This window comes from Diceros bicornis, chromosome 4 (genome assembly GCF_020826845.1).
Source record: "Diceros bicornis minor isolate mBicDic1 chromosome 4, mDicBic1.mat.cur, whole genome shotgun sequence".
Taxonomy (NCBI): Eukaryota; Metazoa; Chordata; class Mammalia; order Perissodactyla; family Rhinocerotidae; genus Diceros; species Diceros bicornis.
This window is the reverse complement of record NC_080743.1, coordinates 87515382-87533109: the sequence shown is the minus strand read 5'-3', so window position 1 is coordinate 87533109 and position 17728 is coordinate 87515382. Positions and strand designations below refer to the sequence as shown.

At 38.2% G+C, this 17728-nt stretch overlaps 1 protein-coding gene across 1 annotated transcript in view; it reads left to right on the top strand.

Annotated features, from left to right (window-relative positions):
- Positions 1-17728, top strand: part of AXDND1 (axonemal dynein light chain domain containing 1) — a 105422-nt gene that overhangs the window by 72402 nt on the left and 15292 nt on the right. The window contains exons 21-23 of the mRNA XM_058539964.1: positions 1323-1433; positions 7570-7686; positions 9151-9255. Coding sequence (XP_058395947.1) covers positions 1323-1433; positions 7570-7686; positions 9151-9255 — 333 coding nt within the window. The remainder of the gene's footprint in view (positions 1-1322; positions 1434-7569; positions 7687-9150; positions 9256-17728) is intronic.

Sequence of the window (17728 nt, the reverse complement as noted above, 5' to 3'; positions counted from 1 at the left end):
CCAACCCTTTGAATCCAGAATTTAAACTTATTGTTGAAATTAACAAAGCTGTGGTAAACTTACTTTACCTCTACTGGCTTTAGTTTCCTTATCTGTAACATAAGGGTTTAGATTTGATTTCTAAAACTTTTTGTCTCTGACATTTCATAACAATTCTGCAATTAAAAATAAGTCTAATAATGAGAAAAATATACAACATCTTACTGCTCTTCCTGGTTGATTTCAAGGACCACTAGTAGGTCATTATTTCACCACACAGTACAGTTTTTTGATGGTTAAGGTGACCAGATCTCCTTCCCCAGAGAAGATAATGTTTCCTAGTTCCCTCTGCTTTTACTCACTAATTAGGAATAGCGTATCTTTTAAACATTGAAGCCAGATCTTAGCTGTTAGGACATCTTGGTATAAAGTAAATGTAGTTTTACTATTCACTCTAGGTAGATGAGACTTGCTGTAGACCTTTCCTGTATCTCAATAGATAAGTTGTGAGCACCTTTTCCAAAGAGTACTTCAAATCTTTATTCATTCACTTTATTGGGGGGAGGTGGAGTAATATTTTTGTAGCGGTTTAGAGCCCAGGCCACCTGGATTAGAATCCAAGCACTGTGCTTAACTATGTATATCACCTTGAGTAAGATATTTGACCACTCTTTTCCTCAATTTCCTCATCTAAAAAAATGAGGATAATAATAGAATATATCTCATTTCTCATCATAAGAAAAAAATTTGTAAATATGTATGGTGACGGATGTTAACTGGACTTATTGTGGTGATCATTTTGCAATATGGACAAATATTGAATCATGCTTTGTACACCTGAAACTAGTATAATGTTATTTCTATTATACCTCAATAAAAAAAAAATAGTACATGTCTCATATTGAGGATCAAATCAGTTAATATATGCACAATGCTTATAACAAAAGTCTGGCATATATTTAAATGCCATGTGTTTGCTATTTTTATTGTTATTGTTATACAATCACAGTTGACTTGGTCAGTTGCGTAACATTTGTTGGGACAGACCATTTGCCCATAATAATTTCAACAATCTTTCTGCATCTGGTTTTATGGCACTTCACTACTCCTTGTCCCATTACAACCCAGATTCCAAACCCTGTGGATAAGAGATGATATCCAGGTCTGTATTCATTCAAAATCACTTCTGCACAAATCTTTGAACTGAAGTGACGCAAAGTTAATTGAATGGGGTTCTATTTAGAGGAATTGTACTTAGCATCTCCTCAATAGGAGTGAGTGAATATATTAGTTAGCCCAATCTGATTTTTTCTGCTTAGTAATTATCTTTGATCTCTTCTCAGAGAGAATGTTATGAGTGGATCACCACATGCTCTCACCTTCTTTCTGGAATCAAAGGCAGAGAAATAAATTTATTGACACCTGAAGAAAAAGAGCATCTACTTGGAGAAGAGGTATTTACCATGTGTTAGTACTGGTAATTATTCAGGTTATTCCTGTATTTCAATGGATAAGGGTTCAGTGACTTTTTCCAATCAATGTTCTGAATCCTCATTCCTTTACTCTGTCAGAAGAGAATTTTGGCTCTGACCAACAGCACTGGCAGCTCTTCTCCCTTCTAAGCGAGAGAATCATCCACCCAAACATGTCTCCCCACTTTCATAGCGGATGATTTTGTCTCCTACTTCATAAAGGAAAGGATGGCTTTCAGAGGGGAGCTGCCTGCCACTTCCTGAGGCATATGCTCAGATTTACCTGCTTCAGCACATACCCTTCCTTCTCCCCTCCAGTTTCTGTCCAAGGTTATTTCTTCCTTTGAGCTCTTAATCCCAGGCCCTTTTTGTCTCTCTTTTGTATCTTTAACATCCTCCTCTCTAATGGTTCCATTTTATCAATATATAAACGTGGTCATTTCTCCCATCCTAAAAAACACGTGCCTTGTTCTTGTCTCCTTCTCTACTACTTCTTTCTCTTTCCTATACAATCACTGTTCTTAAGACTCTGAAATTACTGTAAGGTCACTAATGATTCCTTATTGCCAGATCCAAGGAACTCCAATCCCATATTTAACCTGACTTCTCTGTAGCATTTGACCCTGTTAATCGTTCATTCCATTAGTAATCTCTCTTCATAAGACAAAAATTCCATGTTTTTTTGCCTACTTCTTATTTCTTTTAACTCTTTATTTTAGTCTTCCACCTCAACCTACCTCTTAAATGTTGCTATTTTGTCCTTAGCTTGCTCTCACTTATTCTATACCCTACACATTACTGTTAATCCTGTGGTTTTAACTACCACCTGTTTACCGAGGATCCCAAATCAATGAATATCATGTACTTAATGGGAGTCACAAACATTTATTTTTACTTCCATCTCTTTGAGGGAGTTCATCTCCAGTAAGTTCTGAAGAAGCTCCCATTGCTATCAGAGCTGTAAATGATACAGGTATGATCTGATGGCATGGTAGGGGAGGAAGAAATTTTCCTCTACCCTCTGGGTTCTCCTGGCTGGTCTAAGAACTAAATTGACATAAGACAGAATAATAGGAGGAAATCAAAGAATGTTTAATAACATGTATACATGAGAGAAACCCAGGAAAACTGAGTAACTCACCAAAATGGCCAAAGCCACCACCTTAAATACCATCTTCAGCTAAAGACAAAGGAGGATGTTCGGGGTAGTGGTTTGGGACTTCAAAGGGAAGGAAGGCAATTCACATGGAGACGGAAAAGCAAATGTTTAGTAAACAAATGTTTGCCATGCTTTGCAGAGACAATGGGACATGGAGAGGACTTTGATCAAATGGGCCTTCCTAGGTTTCTTCCTATTTACCACACCTAGTTCATATTATACTATAGTTATTTAGGGTGATAGCTCCTTCCTGAAACAGGCCTTCTATCTTAAATTCTTTTAGGCGGTTAAGGGGAAAGTCAAAGTTTCTTCCTGAGTCTTTTGTTCTTAAAAATAATCAGGCCAGGGGCTGGCCCCGTGGCTTAGCGGTTAAGTGCGTGCACTCCGCTACTGGCGTCCCGGGTTCGGATCCCGGGTGCGCACCAATGCACTGCTTGTCCGGCCATGCTGAGGCCATGTCCCACATACAGCAACTAGAAGGATATGCAACTGTGACATACAACTATCTACTGGGGCTTTGGGAAAAAAAAAAAAGAATAATAATCAGGCCAAAGAGACACATCTTAGGGTGGCAAATTCTGCTCCCCTACAGCATGTATGTCAATACTCTTGGGTCTGAGAGGGAAGTTTCTGTCTACACATTTGTGGGACTTTTATTTTCCATTTAAACACTGAAGAAATACCACCTTTCTAAATTACACACGTTTAACAAATGCTCATTTCCCTTTGCTGCCCAGATCTTGGCGAGAATTATTTTGCACTAACCACTAAATGATTTCATAAACATTATAAATCTTAAGTTACTGTATAGTTTTAGGAACTTAATAAAGTTCCACAGACATGATCTTGGCTGCACATCAGATCTAAGAAAAAATTCAAGAGCTATACAGAATCATAGAGTCTTAAGAACAGAAAGGATTTTAAAGGTGGTTGAATTCAATCAACCTTCTGACACTTAGATCTTAGTATAATACCCACGCTTGATCATTATGTCTGTGTTTGAATATCTGAGTGACAAAGTACTACTTGCAGAGATAGCCCATTCGTTTTTGGTGAGCACTGACTATTAGAACATTATTCTTTCCATTGAACTAAATGAAATGTATCTACTTGTAGCTTTTTCTACCCACTGGTTAGGACTCACTGCTCAGTCTTTTGGGTTGATATGAACAAGGTTGATTTGTCTTCCACATTATAGTATTTCCAACATTTGAAAATAGCCATTTCAACCAAGTCTATTTCTGGATTTTCTATTATTTTTTATTGATCTATTGACCTATTGCCTGTTAATGGGTCATTACCACAGTATTTTAATTATTGAGGCTTTATGATACATTCTCATATTTGATAGGGCCAGGCCTCCTCACTGATCTTTTTCAGGTGTTTCATCGCTATTCTTGCTTATTTTTTCTTCTAGCTCTAGAAAAAATATGATTTTTTAAAACTGGGATAATATTAAATTTATATATTAACTTAGAGAAGACAGACATGTTTATGATGTTAAGTTGTCCTATCCAAGAATAGGGGATATAGGATGTCTCCTTTTATGCCTTTCAATAACTTTTTATAGTTTGCTCATTTTGCACATTTCTTGTAAGGTTTATGCCTGAGTATTTTATTTAATTTTTTGCTATTTTAAATGGGATCTTCTTTTCCATTATATCTTCTAACTGGTAAATATTTGTATATAGATTGTTGATGCCTGTATTTTAATTTTATGTGCTGTGACTTTGCTAAATTATCTTATTGTTTTTAGAGTTTTTCAGTTGATTCTTTCAGGTTCTCCAGATATTTAATCAAATCATCTACCAATAGAGATAGTTTTATCTTTTTCTTTTCAATTATGATGACTCTAATTGCTTTTTCTTGTCTAAGTGCATTGAATAATTCTTCCAATTCAATGTTAAATAGTAGTGAAGATAGCAAACAGCCTTTTCTTGTTTCTGCCTTTAGTAGGAATGCCTATAGTGATTTACCTTTAAGAAATATGCTGGCATTGAAGTTGATTTATTGTTTAATTTCTTTATTGTTCCTTCAGATATCTCAGGCCTTCCACCTGGGGTCACTTTCCTTCTTCCTTAACCTTTAGAATTTTCTTTAGTGAGGATCTACTGGAGGCTAACTCAATTTTTGTTTGTCTGAAAATGTCTTTATTTCACTCTTATTCTTAAAATTTTTTTGCTGGATATACAATGCTAGGATGATATTATTTTCTCTCAGCACATTGATGATACTATTTCCACTGTTTTCTGGATTTTATTGTTACCAAACTCACAATTGAGAATTCAGCTGTCAGTTCCTTTGAAGTTAATTCATCTCTTTTCTTTGGCTACTTTTAAGATCTTCTTTTTGTCTTTGGCATTTTGCACTTTCACTCTCATGCATGTAGGGTGGATTTTCTTTTCTTTTCTTTTTAAATTTTCGCTTGGGATTCTCTTGGTTTTCTGAATCTTTGGCTTGGTATCTTTCATTAGATCTGGAAAATTCTGTTATTATCTCTTCAAATATAGTCTCTACTATATTCACCCTGTTCTTTCCTTCTAGAACTCTGAATGGATATTCACTGGAATCTGCCCCCATGTCTCTTAACCTTCTTTCATATTTTCTGTCTCTTCGCCTCTCTGCATTGCATCCTAGATAATTTCTTCTGGCTTACCTTCTAGTTCACTAATTTGCTCTTCAGCTGAGTTTAATCTGCTATTAAACCTTTCTGTTGAGTTTTTAAATTTAATTATTGAAGTTCTATTTGGTTCTTTTTTAAAATCTGATAATTTTTGTAATCTTTCTCTCTTTACTCATATTTTCAATCTCTTATTTCTTTAAATAGGTTAAATATAACTTTGTAGTCTATCTGATAATTCTAATATATGATATATCTGTGTAAGGATGTTAATTACAACATTATTTATAATAGCAAAATACTAGAAACAATATAAATGTTGATCAATAGGAGATTCATTTAATAAATTATGGTGCATTCATATCATGGGATTCTGTGCAGATAAAGTAGATGTTTATGACTTGAAATAAAAATCATTCATGATATATCATTGAGAGAAGCAGATTATAGAATGTAACATATATTATATCTCATTTATATTAAAATGTTTACATGTGTATAAAGCAGTCTAGAAGAATATTCAGCAAACTGATAGAAGTTGCTACCTCTGAGAGCTGAGATTCTTAATTTCTTTGTATCGTTCAAATATTTTCAGCAATAGTGTATTATCAGAAAAAAAAAGTATTTTCATTTTGGAAAAATATCCTAATATATTGTGAATATTTTTCTATACCATGAACATATTTCCACAATACTATTTAAAATTGCTATAAAGTATCTTTTTTGTGTGTGTGTATGAGGAAGATCAGCCCTGAGCTAACATCTGTTGCCAATCCTCCTCTTTTTGCTGAGGAAGACTGGCCCTGGGCTAACATCTATGCCCATCTTCCTCCACTTTATATGGGATGCCACAGCATGGCTTGACAAGTGGTGCGTCGGTGTGCGCCCGGGATCCGAACCCCGGGCCACCGCAGCAGAGCGCGTGCACTTAACTGCTATGCCACTGGGCCAACCCCTAAAATTGCTATGAAATATCTTATTGTATGGTTTACACCATAATTTATTTATAAATTTTCCTATTGTGGGCACTGAGCTTATTTCTAGCTTTTGTTTTATAAACATTGCTACAATAAATATCTGAAGGATAGTCTTTAGTCAATATTCGTGTAGACTCCTTTGAGGTATTCAACACTATTGACTCCTTCTCTTTTCTCTTTTGGCTTTCCTGGTGGCCCTCTCACACTTCTGAGGCAACTTTTGCCCTCCTTTGCAGGCTCCTCTTTCTTCTCTAGCCCTCTATGTCACTAGCTTCCTGTCCTAAGGCCTCATCCTCTAGTCACTTCACAAGTTCTCCTTTGGTGATGTAATTTACTTTCTTGGCTTTAACTAAATGCAGGTAACTGTTTAATCTCTATCTTTAGCCCAAGTCCCTCCATCTAAACTCAAGATCCATATAGTCAACTACTTCCTGGATATTTCCACTTAGATGTCTTAGTGGTACCTCAAACTCACACAGCCTAATCTGAACTCAAAAATTTTCCCAAACTTGCTTATCCAACTTTGTTCATTATCTCTGTGAATGGCATTATCATCTATGTAGTGGCCTAAACCATGTACCAGGTGTCTTTCAAGATGCTTTCCCTGACCCTCCCATATCCATCCAATCAATCAATCAATCACTAAGAGTTATCTTCTAAATATCTCTTGAATCCTCATCCTCTTCATTCCTGCAACTGTGTGTTGTTCAGTCCCTCTTCTTTTCATTTTCTTCTCCCTCCTCTTCCTCTCTCTCCTTCCCTTCTTCCCTCCCTTCCTTCCTCCTCTTTAAATCTACTCTCCCATTGCTAGAGTGATTATTTTCAAATGCAAAACAGATCAATCAATTTATTGGAACCTCAATGCCTTCAGGATAAAATCCAGTCTCCCTGGCATGACACTCTAGCTCTTCCTCTATGATTGTGCCCCTGTCTATCTGCCCCTAAGTTTCTGTCCTGCTGAACTACTTCTGTTCTTACAGCCAATCATGTGCATACAGCATCCTCTGCCTAGCATTGTACCATCTATTTTCTCTTAGTCATCCTTCAAGAAGAAGCTCAGACATTATTTCCTTCAGGATAATTTCCTGACCAACCATCTCTTTCACCCTCGTCCACTACCAGATCTAAATTAGGTGCTCCTACTGTGTGACTATATGTGTCCATAGCATTTTCTTGTCCACTAAATTGTAAGCTTCTTAAGGGCAGGGACCATTCTTATTAATCTTCGTATTCTTGTCTTTAGCACAATGCCCAATATCAGGATTAGTGCTCATTAAATATTTTTTAATGAATAATTGCTAATATAGTACTAAAATATTTATGTACCCTAAGCTATAATTATAATATTGTTTTATCTCATAGGAATTTTTAAAAGAATTCATTGAGCCTGGAACAGACAAGCCTTTTACAGAGGATGAAGAAGAAAGTAAGGAGGATGAGAAACTTGAGAAAGAAAAGGAAGAAAAGAAAGCAGAAGAAGTAAGATTATTTAGTATTATTTTTTTCCTTTCCTTTTATATTTTTAAAGAATGTATATATAGGTACTGTTGAAAATAGAAATAGATCATCTGGAGTAAACTCCTCAACTTCCTTCTTTTCCTCACATAGATTTAACCATACTTACAGACACACTAATCTCTTTATTTTTTCTTTCCTAATCCGGCCATTTCCCATTAGCCTCATTCACACCTACACTCTTATTAACTACACGATCTACCTCTCATCCTAATGCTGTTTATTTATCCCTTCATTGCCAGATTTTTCAAATAGTGGTTTGAACTCTGTGTTTCCACTTCTTCAGCTCCCATTCTGAGCTGCCTTTTTCCGCTCCTGCCAGGCTGGTCTCCAAACTTCTCTTCTTACTCTGTCTCCACCCCTGCTGGGGCATTAGTAGTAATAACAACCCTTCCTGGGGCATTTGTAATAATAATAATGAAAATACAATGATAACTACCAATGATTGAGTGCCCCATTAGTATATGCTTTGCACGTTATCTCTTATCTACACAACACAACTTCAAGTAAATATTATTGTCCCCATTTTACAGATAAGAAAACTAATGCTCAGAAAGGTTGACTGACTTACCCAAAATCATACAGCTATAAGTGGCAGAACCAGCATTCAAACCGAGATAAGTCTGGCATAAGAGCCCTTGCCAATTCCTGGTTCGACTATTGTCTTTGTCTTTCAGAACTCATGATCACCTAACACTTTCTATACTGTCTTAATTTACTTCCCTGATGTTTCTTCTCTGCAAATAGTTTAAATGTTGGCATGACCCCAGGCTCTGACCTAGGTCCTCTAATCATTGTACATGCAGGACAACAGAATAAAAATATTGTACAACACCCAAGCCTTTTGACCAACACTCTCTGTTTTATTTCTGGTACAGTGCTTGGTGTACAGAAGGTACAAAATAAATGGAAAGCATTATTATTTGGTCACTAAATTCTACCATATCTTTTAAATATGTAATCCATCACCTCTTTCCCTCCATCTGTGGCATTAGATCAGGCCCTTTCCTCTCTATTTTACAAACTCCTACTCAGCCTTCAAATATCATTTTTCTCTGTAAAAATTTCCCTGAGTGTCTAGGCAGAATGTAGGGCCCTTTTCTGGTGCACACAGCTCTTGGAACACACCTCTGTGCTAACAGTAATCACGTATACCATAATTATTTTATTGCCTATCTCTCCTACTGTACTGTGAGTTCCTGAGGTCTGGAAGAAATCTTTGTGTTTCTCACAGTTATCTCCCCTTGTCCCCACTACTCCATCCCCACTAATTTATCACACAATGCTTGCTGTAAGTCTTCAAAAATGCTTGTTAAATGATTAAAGCAAATGGAAAATTAAAGCTTCAGACATGGCGCCAGGCAACTTGCCATGCCTGTGTGTCACACACCAGCTCACTAACAGGTCCTTGGTATTTCTGCGCCCTAGAAACCTTCAACATCTACAGAGAAGGAAAAACTCATTCGATTCATTGGAAAAGATGAAAATGTTCATTCCAAACCTCTATTTGGAACAGAAGTATTGTCTTCCTGGGTATGTATCTGAAACCCAACTAGGAAGTTCAAAACTAGAGAAAAAAGCTAGGAAATTTAACATTATGTAAAAATGGTATGGATCTAATATAACCTTTAGCTTCTCCAAGAGGCTCAGGGGCTCACTCCTAAATAATTAATTTTCCAGATTTTTTTTCTCCCAGCATCATCCCTGGAAAACTCTTGTCTTTCACCTTAACTCTACAAAACCTTCTCATTCTCTGCTTTAAACCTCATTTTAAAAGCAGCATCTCATCCCTTTCCTTGATTTAACAATATCTTGGTCAATATTTGAATTTATATTCATTCAGAAGACTCTATTGAGAATTGTGATAAGCACATACCTTCAACTGCAAGAGTCATTGGGAAATTGGAAACCTTTAGACAGTGACTATGGAAACTCAGCAAGAAAATAAATTTAAAATTCCTCCACAGAAAGTTCTATGACCATAGTAGACTTAAATAAGCTCTAGATTGGTATCTCTCTCTGTGCAAGATGCAATGACTGTAGGAGTCTATTGTGGGGCTTCATTCCATTAATTTCCTGAAATGGTATGCAACATTTTGTGTGTATGTTCATACTGTGCATCTTCTTGGGGTGGGGAGCAGAAATCCGTAGATTCCATCACATTTCCCAAACCCAAAGTTAAGAATCATTTTACTGTTAGGGATTTGATCCATCTGAGTAGACAGTTGTGTGTGTAGGGGTGGGTGGGGAGCTGTGGTGAGAGCAGTGGTGGACGGCAGCTAGATCACTAAGGCAGAGGTGCGGCCCAAAGTAGAGGCAGATCTCAGGGATGTATGTCCAGGGAGGTTATAGGAAATAGGCTTCAGCTCTGCTAGGAAGAACTGGGAGAAACTATTTAGAGAGTCAGACAGGAGCTGACAAAATTGGGGTGAGAGTGATGCATGGAGGAATGCAATCACATTCTCCCAAAGTGCTGCCTTTTAAACAAATTTTTAAAATAATATGTTAACCCCAGTAGTCTAGTTTTTATCTGTCACTATACATATGTGCCCCTTTATTCCTTTCACCATCCCCCAACCCCCTTCCTCTCTGGTAACCATTAATCTGTTCTCTTTATCCATGTGTTAGTTTACCTTCCACATATGAGTGAAATCATACAGTGTTTGTCTTTCTCTGTCTGGCTTATTTCACTTAGAATAATACAGCAAATGTTCAACAAAGAAGCCAAGAATATACAATGGAGAAAGGAATATCTCTTCAATAAATGGTGTTGGGAAGATCCATCCATGGTCCATCCATTGTTGCAAATGGCATGATTTTGTCTTTTTTACGGCTGAGTAGTATTCCATTGTGTATATATACCACATCTTCTTTATCCATTCATCCATTGATGGGCACCTGGGTTGCTTCCAAGTCTTGGCTATTGTGAATAATGCTGCGATGAACATAGAGATGCATAAATCTCTTTGAATTGTTGAGTTAATGTTCTTTGGATAAATACCCAGTAGTGGGATAGTTGGATCATATGGTATTTCTATTTTTAGTTTTTTGAGAAATCTCCATACTGTTTTCCATGGTAGCTGCAACAGTTTGCATTCCCATCAGCAGTGTATGAGGGTTCCTTTTTCTCTACTTCCTCTCCAATGCTTGTTATTTCTTGTCTTGTTAATTATAGCCATTCTGATGTGTGTAAGGTGATGTCTCATTGTAGTTTTGATTTTCATTTCCCTAATAATTAGTGATGTTGAACATCTTTTCATGTGTCTGTTGGCCATCTGTATATCTTCTTTGGAAAAATATCTGTTTACATCTTCTCCCCTTTTTTTGATTGGGTCGTTTTTTTGTTGTTGAGTTGTATGAGTTCTTTATATATTTTGGAAATTAACCGCTTGTTGACATATGCTTTGCAAATATTTTCTCCCAGTTAGTGGGCTGTCTTTATGTTTTGTTGATGGTTTCCTTTGCCTTGCAGAAGCTTTTTAGTCTGATGAAGTCCCATTTGTTTATTTTTTCTTTTGTTTCCCTTTCCTGAGTAGGCATGAGATTCAAAAAGATACTGCTAAGACTGATGTCAAAGAGTACTGCCTATATTTTCTTCTAGAAGTTTTATGGTTTCAGGTCTTACATTCAAGTCTTTAATCCATTTTGAGTCAATTTTTGTGTATGGTATAAGATAATGGTCTACTTTCATTCTTTTGCATGTGGCTGTCCAGTTTTCCCAACACCATTTATTAAAGAGATATTCCTTTCTCCATTGTATATTCTTGGCTTCTTTGTTGAACATTGGCTGTCTGTAGATGTGTTGTTTTATTTCTGGGCTTTCAATTCTGTTTCATTGATCTGTGTGTCTGTTTTTGTGCCAGTACCATGCTGTTTTGATTACTATAGCTTTGTAGTATATTTTGAAGTCAGGGAGTGTGATACTTCCAGCTTTATTCTTTATTCTCAGGATTGCTTTGGCTATTTGGGGTCTTTACAGAAACTGAAATATACTGATGGACACCTGAAATTTACACAGTGTTATAAGCCAATATGATCTCAATAAAATGATTAAATAAAAAAATAATATGTTACTATGTCAGTGGTTAAGACAATGAGGCAAAGATGTAAAAGGAATCAGTGTGAACGCAATGTCCTTAGACATGTAGAAAAAAGAGAGATAAAGGGTAGCACTACCCACACATCTATGGAGAGCTAATCTTCGACAAAGGAGCCAAGAACATACAATGGAGAAAAGAAAGTCTCTTCAACAAATGGTGTTGAGAAAACTGGATAGCCACATGCAAAAAAATGAAAGTAGACCCTTACCTTACACCATACACAAAAATTAACTCAAAATGGATTAAAGACTTGAATGTAAGACCTGAAACTAGGAAACTTCTAGAAGAAAACATAGGCAGTATGCTCTTCGACATCAGTCTTAGCAACATCTTTTCAAGCACCATGTCTGACCAGGCAAGAGAAACAACAGAAAAAATAAACAAATGGGACTACATCAAACTAAAAAGCTTCTGCACAGCAAAGGAAACCATCAACAAAATGAAAAGACAACTAACAATTGGGAGAAGATATTTGCAAATGATACATCTGATAAGGCTTAATCTCCAAAATATATAAAGAACTCATGCATCTCAACAACAAAAAAACTAACAACCCAATTAAAAAATGGGCAAAAGACCTGAACAGATATTTCTCCAAAGAAGATATACAGATGGCCAACAGACACATGAAAAGATGTTCAAAATCACTAACTATCAGGGAAATGCAAATCAAAACTACAATGAGATATCACCTCACGTCTGTCAGAATGGCTATAATTAACAAGACAGGAAACAACATGTGTTGGAGAGGATGTGGAGAGAAGGGAACTCTCATACACTGCTGGTGGGAGTGCAAACTGGTGTAGCCACTATAGAAAACAGTATGGAGATTCCTCAAAAAATCAAGGATAGAACTACCATATGATCCAGCTATTCCACTGTTGGGTATTTATCCAAAGAACTTGAAAACACCAATGCGTAAAGATACATGCACCCCTGTGTTCATTGCAGCGTTATTCACAATAGCCAAGACTTGGAAGCAACCTAAGTGCCCATCAAGGGACGAATGGATAAAGAAGATGTGGTATATATACACAATAGAATACTACTCAGCCATAAGAAACCATGAAATCCAGCCATTTGTGACAACATGGATGGACACTGAGGGTATTATGCAAAGTGAAATAAGTCAGAGGGAGAAGGTCAAATACCGTATGATTTCCTTCATTGAGTAGTAGATAATAACAATAATAAACAAACACATAGAGACAGAGATTGGATTGGTGGTTACCAGAGGGGAAGGGGGGAGGGAGAAGGGTGAAAGGGATGGTTCGGCTCATGTGTGTGGTGATGGGTTGTGGTTGGTGTTTGGGTACTGGGCGCGGTGTAGTCTGTGCGGAGATAGAAGTGTGGTGATGTACACCTGAAATTTATACAATGTTATAAACCAATGTTACTGCAATAAACAAAAAATTAAAAAAAAAAAAAAAGGGTAGCACTGTTTTATCTGCTACCCCTTACTGGTCCCTCCCAAAACCCTCCTGACTCAAATTTGCTCACCCAGCTCTGCCATTCAGATTATGCTGCAGGGTCAGGCCCTGCAGCTAAGCAGAAAGCAGACAGGAAAACAGGGGCCTGTAGCCTGGGGCAAAACTGAGGGTGTGGTACGTGTCTTTGATGGTGTGGGGCTCCTGCTCTGGGAAGCTGCCATTCCTTCTGATACAGTGTGGTGCCATGCTAGCCCACCGGAGGATGATGTGGCCCAGAAAGCCCATCTCCAGGCCTTGAAAAGTTGCTGCTGCTGCTGCTACTATAGATCTCTAAAGACAAAACTGTCTAGGTTCTCACTGATCGTAAGGTCTGGGGAATAGAGCAAAATGCCTTCCAGGTGTACAGTTACTTGCAAGTTCCTGGAGGTAAAGAAGAATCATATTCATCCTATGGAGTGGTGGCTGGAGCACTGCACTGGTAGAAAGGGATCCCCAGGTGCTCAAACAGAAAGGGCCTAATTGTGCTAGGCCAGTGAAGAGAAGGTTGATATTTGGGGATGTTGGTACCCAGAGAATGAACATTCTTTGAACCAGATTGTGAGGTCAGAGATTTGGGGCAGGAGGTGGAGCTGGGGCAAGTGCTTTCCTGATTCGGACTACACAGCAGGCTCTGTGCTCCTTCCTTTCACAGAGATACTGGGGCTCACTGAGGGTGGTTTGAGGTTTTAAAACTTTTACCATAAGTTTTTGTTTTGCTTTTGTTTGCTTGTTTATTTTTCCTTTATTCTTTTTGACAGACACTCAGCCTCTTGTCCTAAGAACAAAAACAACCATTTAGCAGGAATATAGCTCCAAGGCACCAGACCTACTGGGCAGGTGCACTTTCTTCCTGATCTAAAAACACAACTCCCAGGAGGTAGCACATTTGATTGACACTGGAGAAGGAAAGAAAAAAGCAAGGAAGGAAGGAAGGAAGGAGGGCAGAAAGGAAGGAAGGAAGGAAGAAAGGAAGGGATAGGGAAGCAGAAACCTTGTAGTCTGCAGGTATAACTTGTCATGTCCCCGAGAGCTGAGCTGTAGAATAGGAGATAGCTGGGTCCTGGATTTCTAATGAGAAGTAGCTCCAGACCACTGGGAAGCCAGGCACCTGAGCATGGAGAATTCTAGTTACTCCTAGTATCTCCTCCTGCAAGTGACCCCAGTACAGGATTTTCTAGGGGTGATATGAGTGATAGCTCAACAGGAGTGGTGGTAATGTTACCGCACCTGGTCTGTTTTTGCCCGCCGCCCAGAAAGCCAATCACTGAGACGACGAGATTGCAGAGAGAGAGAGGGTTTAATCACAAGGCAGCCAAGTGAGGAAAACGGGAGAACAAGTCTCAAATCCGCCTCCCTGAAAATAGGGACTCAGGGGTATTTATGGGGAAGGAGCAAGGTGGTCTGAAATGATTGGAGGTGAGGAGGGATGAGGTAATTGATGATCTGTGCAAGTGTAGTCAGGCTTCATGCCTCTTTAAAGGACACATGTTCACAGAATGGCGGCATTAGCTTGCCCTGAGGGTGGAGTTCCAACCTCTTGCCGTCAAAGGGGCCCAGTTGATGGGTTGGTGGTCTCGATCCGACCTGAAGTGGATAAGTGGTTCAGTTCCTGAAAAAAATAGCTCAAACATCTATTACTATGGTGACCCCAACTCTAGAGGGATGTTACCTATAGGAACCTAGTGGGAGTCAGATAGCATATTACCTAAACAGCACAGTTAACAATGGGTAAGTTTATCATGCAGATTTAAGTCCTCATCTTCTGTTCTGATGAGTTTCTAGGTAAGGCCATCCCCCCTTCTTCCTGGTACAGGGAAGAAGATACCTTTACAGATAGAGATTTTCTTTTCAAATGTAAATGTCTCTCATAAAGGGTAACCAGAACTAAGAATGGGTTTAGCATGGACTCACCCAGAGACCAGAGATGTCTATGGTGATGGCCTATTCTGGGGGCAGGCCTCCCATCCAAAACTCCTTTGATTAGTTAGTGGGGGGTGGGGACCAAAATGTCATTCAGGCAGAGACATATTCTGAGCTGGCAAATTCCAATTCCCCATAGTTACTAGCTCCTTAATCATCAATGGCTGTTTGCCGGTTTCAATCCCCCCTATTCTTTGGTCATTCCTCATTCTTGAGGGATTCAGGGCAATGACCAATCTAGCTACTTTCTGCTGAATCAGGGCGTAGATCCGGGTTAGAGGAATGAAACTGTTTAGCACTCATCTGGAGATATTCTCTTGTTCTTGGGTTGACATTTTGCTTTATAAGAATTTTGTACCTTGCTCAGCAGTTTCAGAGCAACATCTAAAGGCACATTTTATAATCAAGTATCTTACCAGAAGCATAAGACGTATAGACACCCAAATGTTAACAGTCCCTGACAAATAGACCTAATCCCTTGGGGAATCCAAGAAAACAGTCCTGAAAACCAGTCTGGACCAGGTACCTCTCAGAATCTGCTGATAAGGGGCATAGGTCATTTCATCTCATTGAACCAGTCTCTAAGTAAGGCAGTGATGCAGGTGGGCTGCTCCCAAAGTTAGGCTGATGTTGTGTAAGCAAGTAATCAGGTATTTAATAAGGTATTTTTATTATTTATTATTAATAAGGTATTTAATAAGAAGCATTTTCTATGGAAACAAAAGAAAAACAAAGTTAACAATTGGAGCAAATTATAAACCAGTTTCTGAGTTCAGATGACAGCCAGTCAAGAAGATTTCTAGATGTCAGAGTCAAAGCATCTTTTGCAGTTGGAAATGTCTCTGATGATGTCATCAGGTATTCAGGTATCTTTCTGAGTACTTACACAGCAACAAACATGAATCTCTAAACTTATATCAAGTTGTCCAGTTTTATTTTTTATTTTTATTTTTTTTATAATTTTATTTATTTATTTTTTTCTCCCAAAGCCCCAGTAGATAGTTGTATGTCATAGCTGCACATCTTTCTAGTTGCTGTATGTGGGACACGGCCTCAGTGTGGCCGGAGAAGCGGTGCGTTGGTGCGTGCCTGGGATCCGAACCCGGGCCACCAGCAGCAGAGCGTGCGTACTTAACCACTAAGCTGCAGAGCCAGCCCTCAAGTTGTCCAGTTTTAGTTTGCAAGGCTTCGGGAAAAAGGGCAGGTTCAGTTCTCAGTGATTTTAAATGAAAATGATGGAAAAAAATCAAAAATGTTAGTTTGGAGATTTGTAGCCAGATATTTCAGGAGACTAGAAGATTTCAGGATCCAGTCCAGTTAACAGATATAAAACAGAAACCTTAAATACAGTTATCAGAACTAGAACCTAATATCCATGAATGTGTACTATAGATTCTATTGAAACATATCTTTTTCTCCCTAAAATCACCCTCATTCTTTGTAAAGGATAGCCAAATTAAAACTAACTGCTTTGCAAAATAAGTTTAGTTTCAATAAACTTGGCCCAATTATTTATATAAGTGCAGCAAGAATAGCCGTTGATCATATAAGCTCTTTTAAATCTGCTTTGCTGGAACTTTTTATAAGGAATCTCAGATGGAACTTTAAAGCCCTCTCAAGGCCAGGAAAGCCAAGCCAAGGACTTCTCATCAGACTTTGTCTGCAATACCTACAGACTTGGGTGAATTCCTCTCTTTTTGAGGCTCCCCAAAATATTTCAAGGTTCCAGGCACCTGCGAGATAAGTGACCTTCCTTCCTTATCCGTAAGGTTGCTGTGAACACTGTACCAGGTTGCAAGCAAGGTACCAGGTCAATATTTCCAAGTGGCTTTATTCCATAAAGTCCAATCTTTTTTGTGTATGTGTGTGAGGAAGATCAGCCCTGAGCTAATATCCATGCTAATCCTCCTCTTTTTGCTGAGGAAGACCAGCTCTGAGCTAACATCTATTGGCAATCCTTCTCCTTTTTTTTTCCCCAAAGCACCAGTAGATAGTTGTATGTCATAGTTGCACATCCTTCTAGTTGCTGTATGTGGGACATGGCCTCAGCATGGCCGGAGAAGCGGTGCGTCGGTGCGCACCCGGGATCCGAACCCCGGCTGCCAGTTGCGGAGCGCGCACACTTAACCGCTAAGCCACGGGGCCAGCCCCCATAAAGTCCAATCTTTATATCTCAAAAGCTGTCTTGTCATATCTGAGTCTATATGTTTTTTTCCAAATATAACATTCCAGTCAAAGCTTTGGTAATATAACCAATGTTTCCAACTCTGTCCTATTATAAGGAGAACAGATTCTTATTGAACTTATGCAAATAACATATATTACCATGAAAACAACAATACTAACTCACTAAGAGTTTCCAAATCCTGGAGGGATCAGATAGGGAGAAAAAGATAAATGTTTCAATTCTGCTTACAAAAGTATAATTTACCAAATTGCTATAAGTCATAGTTAGCTCGGGAGAAAACAGAAAGTTTTACTTAAATCTGAAAAAAAAACATTAAAAAAAATCAAAAT